The sequence below is a fragment of the Oncorhynchus mykiss genome, chromosome 6 (genome assembly GCF_013265735.2).
Source record: "Oncorhynchus mykiss isolate Arlee chromosome 6, USDA_OmykA_1.1, whole genome shotgun sequence".
Lineage (NCBI taxonomy): Eukaryota > Metazoa > Chordata > Actinopteri > Salmoniformes > Salmonidae > Oncorhynchus > Oncorhynchus mykiss.
In genome coordinates, this window is record NC_048570.1 from 65,402,938 (window position 1) to 65,413,199 (window position 10,262).

General features: G+C 42.4%; 1 protein-coding gene across 1 annotated transcript; it reads left to right on the plus strand.

Moving 5' to 3' along the window:
• The first annotated feature begins 670 nt into the window (after positions 1-670).
• Positions 671-4,338, plus strand: LOC110526358. The gene has a single exon (XM_036980718.1). The coding sequence runs from the start codon at positions 1,394-1,396 to the stop codon at positions 2,249-2,251; it is 858 nt and encodes a 285-aa protein (XP_036836613.1). The 5' UTR covers positions 671-1,393; the 3' UTR covers positions 2,252-4,338.
• The last annotated feature ends 5,924 nt before the right edge of the window (positions 4,339-10,262 follow it).

Below are 10,262 nucleotides of genomic sequence, written 5' to 3' on the forward strand. Positions count from 1 at the left end.
TAGTCTGCTTATTAGCCCACCTGTCACCACTACGACACCATCTCACCTGGAGGTGCCTCCAGCACACTAATGTGCAGACCTATCCATGCCCCATCACAACAATACTTTGGTGATAGAAGTAATGGCTCTATGCTTCTGTGATCCACACGTCCTTGATCATCATGAGGTTGTTTCCAACCTGGTAACAACATAACAACTCATCCATGAGAGACATGCACCTCAGTGGACTCATGATTGCTTGAACAATGAAGCCATTAACACCACATTATGTAAATGGTAATGGACAAAAACATCTAATAGGATAAAGGCTAAGTACAGTGCAATATAATGCCGCTGACTTTAACTGGCTCTTTGAATTATGTTTTCAATTATAACCTTGCTAATGTAATTCATTGTTTCACAGCCAAAAATGCATTTTTAAAGCTTCACTGAGTCATGTACATTGAACACATGCACTGAAACGTCCTCTAAAGAGATGACAAAGTTGCCCGGGATCTGCGCTCGCTCCGGCTCTTAAAAGGGAGCCCCCCCCCCCGCCATGGCAGGTTTCCATTGTGGAGGGAAAGTGTTCATCTGAGATATGAAATGCCTGTGCCTTTAAGAGGGCTGTCCCCCCTTTTCCTCATGCTCCCCCTCAACCACACAGAGTAGACACTCCTCCTGTGAGCATTTGTGAAGCAGCTCCTGTCCCTTACGTCTCTTTGTGGGGAAACAGAGGGCACACTTCCTAGAGCATAACTGGAGACAGAGACACAGAGTTCCAGGCAGGACGCCCAGGGTTCCAGCCTACAGCCACTCCTGGCACAGCCCTGAGGGGGACAGCTCCCACAGAGCACCTTGGCCAAGAGGTCCACGAAAGGAGAAGAGACGCTAATCAACTGGACCGTCCCAGAAAGTGAGATGAGAGTTGATGATATGAATGATGTGAATCCAACTGATCAATGTGGGATCTGAACCCTAAGTGAGAGGTGTATTGAGTGTGTTGTATAAAGTAGCAGTTCTCTTGAAAAGTTAGACTGAAGCATCGAAGTATCCAGGTTACAAGGATAAAAGCTCATCGAGAGAAAACAAGAGAAAGGACACTTCAGCTGAGAATGTATGCATTTTCAAGGTTCTTTTTTACGTCTTGAATTGTCCCATTTGTATTCTTAATTCACCACCCAGCGTTTATCTTATTTTTGCAGCTGTCTGTAAAGCAGCATGAAAAGACTCCATTGAAAGCACTTTCTGCAAGCCGGATAATATTCCTTTCTAAAGCCTTGAAACTTTCGCAGACGTCTACAGAAAAAAGAAACCTATAACGAGAATAAGAAAACAATGCTGTGCTGGATCCCATATGAGTACGAGTCGCTGACTGGACTTTTATGATTGGAGAAGATCCAGGAGTGAAGAGATGTATTCCGACTGTGGAGTTGGAGTGGCCAGCATTCAAAGACAGTATCAGGTCAGGGACTCTGTCAGACCATACACCGGACCTGGAGGGAATACACAGGTCCCAATGGAAACCGGTGTGACCCCAGCTAGGTGCCCAATATATCAGGTTCAGCCTTACAGTGGGCAGCCCTCCTGCACTGTCAACAGTGTTTCCAACACACAGCACACTCCGGTGCCTACACATCTAACTCCACCTCCCGCCGCACTTAAACCGGGCCAGGATGGGTTCAAGAAGGTGTGTCGCACAGAGGAGGCCAGCCCGTGCCCCTTCCCAGGATTGGCCTCAGGAGTGCTGGAGATGCGTGTCAAGGAGGGCAGTAAGATCCGTAACCTCATGGGTTTTGCCATGGCTCGCATGCAGGGGGATGTCAGTGGTGTTGGGGTTAGTGGAGGCGGTGGCCTGAGGCAGGTTGTTTTCTCTGGGTCAGGTCGTGCCGTCACCAAGACCATCACATGCGCTGAGATCATGAAGAGAAAAGTGGGGTCTCTGCACCAGCTGACCAAGCTGCGCTACAAGGGTGTGAGGGAGGTGTGGGAGAGCAAAGAAGGGGGGGCATCGGAGATGACTGTTCACAGGACCGTCCCCTCCATCAGCATCCTTTTGTCCAAAGACCCCCTGGACCCGCAGGAGCCCGGCTACCAGCCCCCTGAGACCCTCAGTGCTCTCTGGGAGGACAGAGACGGTGTGGATGCCCTACAGACAGCCAGCAAGAGACCTCTTGGTCTGTCCCCATACAGTAGTTTCCCTGACTCTAAGAGAGTGTGTCTGAGTCTGGACGAGGGGACTCTGGCTCTGTCCACCCCCCTGGCTAACTGACTGACTGAACTGGTATCAAACAGTCGAGTGGGAAGGATCAGAGGAGTTCATTCTGCACTGCCCTCCACTCAAGCACAGTGCTGAAACAATCAGAACATTCACTCAGACAGAACCGTGCTTTCTGAGGAGAACTGAGCACCATGCCCACCCCATCCTCCAGAGGTCAGTCAAAATAGGACCTGAAAGCTTGTCTTTGTAGATAAAACATTTATTGAACCCATTTCTCAGCACAATCAATCATTCGCCTTTGTGCCCAGAAATACTTAATGTCATCATACTATATGTCACACTGTAAAAGCTTAGACATGACAGCACACTAATCACATTTTAAATCATCAACACAACAAAACACAGAGCGACCAATCACCCAAGATCCCAGATTTCTGCTTTCAGTAGACTGACAATACGTTTTGAACATTGTCGTTCTGTTTTCCTAATTATATCCTACAACTGCAAATCTGTTCAAATGCACAAGGTAGGTCCACAATATTGTAATGAATACACAGAATATCTACACTCCCCTACGTATATATTTGGACAGGGAAGCTAGCATGTTTCATTTGGCTCTACACGCCAGCATTTTGGATTTGAGATCAAATGTTTCATATGATGCAACAATAGAGTATGTCACCTTTTAATTTGAGGGTATTTTCATACATATCCGTTCTACCATTTAGAAATGAATGCACTTTATGCATCTAGTCCCCCCATTTGAAGGTGTCATAAGTGTTTTAACAAAGGCACTTACAATAGTCTACATTTTATACACTATAACACAATAAGTGAATTTGTCCAAATACTTATGGCACCTTCAAATGGGGGGACAATATACATAAAACGCATTCATTTCTAAACTATCCATAATATGACAAATGTATCATGTTTTCAAATATCCAAACATTCAAATAAACTATATGCAGGAAAAGCCTTTTTTTGTGTATTTCTATCCCTCAGACTTGCCTATAGTACTGTACAAAGTCCAGATTGAAAAGGAAATCACAGCATGCTGATGTGTTGATAAGAGTAACGGGAGTGAAATTTGTCTAAGAGACAGCTGATTTAATGACATGGCCCCCGATAAGACGCAGCTCCAGAACCAAGCAGCCTGACAGATGCTGGGGGCTGAAATACAGGGACAGATTATCATTAAGATTACAACACTACATTGCGGCACACTAGAGAAAAGGATCAAAACTAGGCTTGATATAACTAAACACAGTCAGTGTCCCACCAGAACATGAAACCATAGCAGCAGACTCAACTCCATACCATTACTACAGTGCTAGGGTTCACGTAGAGGATATTGTATGCAGTGTTTGGGAGTAGTGAACTACATGTAATTCAACAAGTAATTTCATTACATTTGTTAGTGGAACTCAATTCAAATCTTGGTAGTGTTTTCAGTAGTTAATTACCTTTTAGAGGTGTAGCTAACGAACTACACACAAAGAAAATATTGGTGAAGTAGGCAAGAATTTCCTCTCTTTTACGGCATCAGACCTGCCTAATTCTCACTTGTAACAGTTTTTGTGTTGAATAGGCTAAATTACACATGATGTTAAATACGATCTTTGGGTATTTGCAAAACATTTTGGAACCGTATCAACAGTGGGCTAATGAAACAAATACCAAAATATCATTTTTGAGAGGTATTTTTCTTTAACATCGGACTCCAGAGTGATATGTTATTGCAATTTGTAGTATGACATTTCAGATATGATCATTTAGTTTGGATGTTTTAAAAAAGATAACTTTAGATTCATTCCACCTTAAAAAAGCATAAGAAACACGATTGATCATTTATTTTCATCATGAGCAAAAGCTATTGGTTTTCTACCCAAAGTTGCAAAGAAAATGTTTATTTAAACAAGCAAAATGGATAAAAGGGTGTGGCGGCAGTAGCAGGAACAGTGGCATCTAGTGGGCAAAACGTGGTATTTTCACACTAGCTTATAGTAAATAACGCAAGCGACTTCAATGGCTAATTACGTAGCTCATTCACAGCCATATAAGGAGTCATTGGCATGAGGCGGTTTTAAAAAATGCGGCACTTCCTGATTGGATTTTTATCTGGGTTTCGCCTGTAACATCAGTTCTGTTGCACTCACAGACTATATCTTTGCAGTTTTGGAAATGTCAGAGTGTTTTCTATCCAAAGCTGTCAATTATATGCATAGTCGAGCATCTTTTCTTGACAAAATATCTTGTTTAAAACGGGAACGTTTTTCATCCAAAAATTTAAATATCGCCCCCTAGTCGCAAGAAGTTATAGTAAATAACGCAAGCGACTTCAATGGCTAATTTCTCTGAACAGGAGGAAAAGACCATCACCAGATTCACATGGAATACATTACAAAGGATGAAGAAGCAATACTCCAAGCAGCAGCTCCAAACTACCTGTCAGACAGAGAACTGATATTGTATACTGGTTGTTGAGTTGGGGTGTGTGGGTCCGTAGGTGGCTTTTGATCGTTTTATGGGATTCCTCATGCCTAATCATTGTTAGGTTGCATTATGGACCAAATCGAATGTTAGGTACTATATTTATTGAAGAATATATACATCCTATAAATTAAAATGGCCAATATGGGTGCAATCAATTATCAATGTTTCAGGAATGCTAATCGTATCTGTTTCAATCTACATAAATGATTTCAGAACAATCTGAGATGGTGGGTGTCACGGCTTGCTGAAATTACCCTTCAGTTAGGTAAACAATATGTTTCTTAAGGGTAGCTTTAGTGTAGCTCAACTTCTTCCAGTGTGAAGTAATTGGTAGCTTGGTAAACTATATTTTCAGAGTAACCTCCCCTTCCCTATATCTTATGGGATACTGTACATCTGACCCAAAAAGGAGTCAAGTAGTCCTAGCTCCATCTGTTAAGGACGACTCATTCAAATACAGATAAGTGTAAGAAGGTTATCCTTTATCAAAAATGATTAGATACTGTCCCAAACCGAGATTACACTTCCCAAGAGGTATTAGTTCTATATCAGCCATGCCTGCTGAGTATGATAACCTTTTACAAATGGAATGAAGTGTCCTTTCTCTTCATCATAATGAAAATCTGCAAGGACATCACAACACAAGCCTTATACAATCCATTTATCAAACTGCCTTTAGAGCTCTGGAAATAGTTTTGAACAATTACAAGTGTGAGCCCATGCACTCCTAATATTTTGGCTGAGATGACATCTTTCAAAATAATTTACAAAAAATAATGAAATACCAAACAGTGCTTTTGTAGCAAAGGTCTGCCTGCATTTCACTGTCTAGAGCGGACACAGCCATTAACCTCCTTCTCAAACCCATTCAATTCATCTGAGCAAAGCAGAGAACCCAAGGTTGAATAAAGAAATGCTGTGACTGCAATAAAGCCCATATGGAACAAACTGTGTGTCCTCAAGACTGGAGAAGGTTATCACTTCAGGTCGCTGTTATCATACAGTTAACAGCTTCCAGTGAGAAGCCTGAAGGACGGCCAGTCAGTGATGCAGGTCACATAGATAGAGGCTCTATAAGTAAATCTCCGATCGACCTGCTCAATCCGTTATCAGGCATGACGAATTCTGGGCCAAGTGTAAAATGCAGAGAGGGTAATTAGGGAGAACTGGATAGTGTATGCCTGAGTGAGAGGACAGATAAAACACTGTGACAAAAGCATTACCCTACAGCCAAATCACATGTGGCTGGTGAGAAATAGCATATCAGACAAGACAACAAGGCACCATATGAGCCTGTGGCGTACGAGGCTACACAAGCTGGAAGTCTATTTCCCCAATGACATTGGTTTTCTATGAAGTACCACAGCTTTTTGTATGGAACACGTCAAGTGGTATCCTCCTAAAACATATAGCCCTACAACTACACTAAACCAAAATATAAACGCAACATGTAAAGTGTCCCATGTTTCATGAGCTGAAATAAAAGATCCCAGAAATGTTCCATAAGCACAAAAAGCTTATTTCTCTCAAACTTTGTTCACAAAATGTGTTTACATCCCTGTTAGTGAGCATTTATCCTTTGTCAAGATAATCAATCCACCTGACAGGTGTGGCATATCAAGAAGCTGATTAAACAGCATGATCATTACACAAGTATACCTTGTGCTGGGGGACAATAAAATACCACTTTAAAATGTGCAGTTTTGTCACACAACACAATGCCACAGATGTCTCAAGTTGAGTGAGTGTGCAATTGGAATGCTGACTGTTTCAGCATGATAATGCACAGCCCCATGACGCAAGGATCTGTACACAATTCCTGAAAGCTGAAAATGTCCCAGTTCTTCCATGGTCTGCATACTCACCAGACATGTCACCCGTTGAGCTCGTTTGGGATTCTCTGGATCGACAGCGTCATCCAGTTCCCGCCTATATGCAGCAACTTCGCACAGCCATTGAAGAGGAGTGGGACAACATTCCACAGGACACAATCAACAGCCCAATCAACTCTATGTGAAGGAGATGTGTCGCACTACATGAGGGAAATGGTGGTCACACCAGATACTGACTGGTTTTCTGATCCAAGCTCCAACCTTTTTTTTTTTAATGGTATCTGTGACCAGCAGATCTCATGTGAAATCCATAGATTAGGGCCTAATTGATTTATTTAAATTGACTGATATCCTTATATGAACTGTAACTCAGTAAAATCTTTGAAATTGTTGCATGTTGTGTTAATATTTTTGTCCAGTGTACTACAACTACTACTAATAATAATAAATATTTTTTAATATTGATGAATCATAATCCTTTTTTGTTTGCCAAAACCTTCCAATGACATGGATGTGGATTGAGGCAGCCCCCCGCATCGCTCTGATTCAGAGCAGTTGAGTTTAATGCGGAAGACACATTTCAGTTGAACTGACCAGGTATCCCCCTTTCCTCTTCCACTGCATAGAGAATGAGAATAAATTCATTTTGAACTTGTAATAAAAGTGTGCACTCCGTTTCTTCCCTTCTCCCCCCCCCCCCCCGCTGCAGCAGATGAGAGCGAGGTCTCTCGGATGGCGTGGGAGTTTGCTATCTCCCTGCCTCCAGATGGTTCCATCTTTTCTTATCTAGAAGAATGGGTGCTGCCTCCATTCCCTTATCTGGGAATCCTTTCAATTGAATATTTACGGGGCCTATGTTGCTTTCTGCCTGTGTTAGCCCCACTGAACACACTATTCCTCTTGCTTGGGAAGACAGGCCAAAGGGTTTTTCTCTTCCCCCCCCCCCCCCTTCACTCTCCATCTCCCTAGTCAGGGAATGGGACAGTGATTGATTATGTGATTATGCCAGAAAAGAACGTAAGGTTTAGCTGGGCGCAGCACGGAGGTTTTAATGAATGACCATACAGGGAACATGTTCATCAATAGAGAAAAGTATGGATTATGACAGGGGGGAATACCTCCTCCATCTTGTGTCAAGAATAGAATAGATGGAGTTAATCACTTTTTCCCCCACACTCTTATTTCCTTCTTCACTTTGTACACCACAGATTAAGAGGCACACTCAAACAGTCATTGAAAACGTCTTATTGCAATATAACTGGCAGGCTGGGGTCTATCAGCATGAACAAACCAGGTCACAGCTCCTCCCTGGTAAGTGTCTCAAAATGTATTTTCAAAAAACAAATTCCTCCATGTTGGATTCATCAGTGCAGCTGAGGATGTAATTGCAGTGCTGAAGTCAAAGCTGTAAGTGCAGATAATGAATACTGAATAAAGGGCTGCCAGAATTCAAAGTACATTTTTTTTGAGAATAGCAGAGACCATTGTGCCCCTGATTTATATGCTCTAAAATTGTAGCGGGCCAGTATGCAAAATGATGGGACTTTAGTTGGTTTGACATTTTATATAGAACAAATTGATCTATACCCCCAAATTCCATTTCTGATGTGCAAGCTGATGATTGAATGAGAAAAGTGGGTTAAATTTGACAATTAAGATTTTTTTGTTTATTGCCTAAATGGTGGTTTTAATAATTTTTTAAAGAAGTATGGTCATCTTCTGATGCTCTCTCAAAACTCTCAGATAATCTCCATTGAAATAGCTTTTTAGTCCAGGACTAAATTAGTCTTGTGTCCAGGAAACCGTCCCTCATTGTGTTACATTGGTTAAGGTAAAATTGTGAAAGCTGTCAATTTGGTGACTTGAACTGACTGTTGCTGCCCTCTGGTGGAGGTGAAATATTATAGACGCCTACATTTGGAGAGGACATCAGTAAATAACAGTATAGCTCTATATGCTTCATTTTCAGGCCGTTTAAGGGACTAGATGATGGAAAACTTTTGTTTTGGCACAAAAATTTGTAAAATTGTTCAGTACATTGATTGATTGATGATCCTCAAGTTATCGCACTTCGTCTAATGTATAGGGCCCTAGCCCAATATTGGACTTTAACGTTTCTCCTTACACCATACCGGGCACTCGCGTGCGTCCGCAAACTGATTGTGTCCCCCCACACCAAACACAATCACGACACGCAGCTTGAAAAATAAAAACTCTAAACCAATTATATTAATATGTGGACAGGTCGAAAAGCATTAAACATTTATGGCAATTTAGCTAGCTAGCTTGCAGTTGCTAGCTAATTTGTCCTATTTAGCTAGCTTGCTGTTGCTAGCTAATTTGTCCTGGGATATAAATGTTGAGTTGTTATTTTACCTGAAATGCACAAGGTCCTCTACTCCGACAATCAATCCACACATAAAACGGTCAACCGAATAATTTCTAGTCATCTCTCCTTCTTCCAAGCTTTTTCTTCTTTGGACTTTATATGGCTATTGGCAACTAACTTTCATAAGGTGTTCCACCAACGACCTCCGTTCATCTTTCAGGCACCCACGTGGGTATAACCAATGAGGAGATGGAACTTGGGAAAATTATTCTAAAAGCCAATGAGGAGATGAGAGAGGCAGGACTTGCAGTGTGTTCTGCGCCACAAATAGAAGTTGCTTCTATGTTAGTGCCTGGCAACGCAGACGTTTGTTGGCGCGCGTGAGCAGTGTGGTGCAATGATTGAATAATATGTATGTGTAGATTTATTTTGCAAAGCTCACGCATGGGACGTGAGCAGTGTGGTCAGCATGTTAGTCCAATGACCTTACGAAATGTAAAATTGCAATTCGTACAATATGTTACGATTTTGCAGTGCGTATGATATGTTACGAATTTCAATTTGTTGTGGCTAATGTTAGCTAGGCTAGGAGTTAGGGTTAGAGTTAAGGTTAGCTAACATATTAAGTAGATGCAAAGTAAACTCGGCAAAAAAAGAAACGTCCTCTCACTGTCAACTGCGTTTATTTTCAACATGTGTAAATATTTGTATGAACATAACAAGATTCAACAACTGAGACATAAACTGAACAAGTTCCACAGACATATGACTAACAGAAATTGAATAATGTGTCCCTGAACAAAAATCCTAAGTAACAGTCAGTATCTGGTGTGGCCACCAGCTGCATTAAGTACTGCAGTGCATCTCCTCCTCAAGGACTGCACCAGATTTGCCAGTTCTTGCTGTGAGAACTGTTCCACTCTTCCACCAAGGCACCTGCAAGTGGGGGAAATGGCCCTAGCCCTCACCCTCCAATCCAACAGGTCCCAGACGTGCTCAATGGGATTGAGATCCGGGCTTGTCACTGGCCATGGCAGAACGCTGACATCCCTGTCTTGCAGGAAATCACGCACAGAACGAGCAGTATGGCTGGTGGCATTGTCATGCTGGAGGGTCATGTCAGGATGAGCCTGCAGGAAGGGTACCACATGAGGGAGGAGGATGTCTTCTCTGTAACGCACAGCATTGAGATTGCCTGCAATGACAACAAGCTCAGTCCGATGATGCTGTGACACACCGCCCCAGACCATGACGGACCCTCCAAAACGATCCCGTTCCAGAGTACAGGCCTTTGTGTAACGTTCATTCCTTTGACGATAAACGCGAATCCGACCATCACCCCCGGTGAGACAAAACTGTGACTAGTCAGTGAAGAGCACTTTTTGCCAGTCCTGTCTGGTACAGC

What these genes read in the sequence shown, in the direction of transcription:
- LOC110526358 (XM_036980718.1), top strand. Translation starts at nt 1,394, where the DNA reads ATGTATTCCGACTGTGGAGTTGGAGTGGCCAGCATTCAAAGACAGTAT.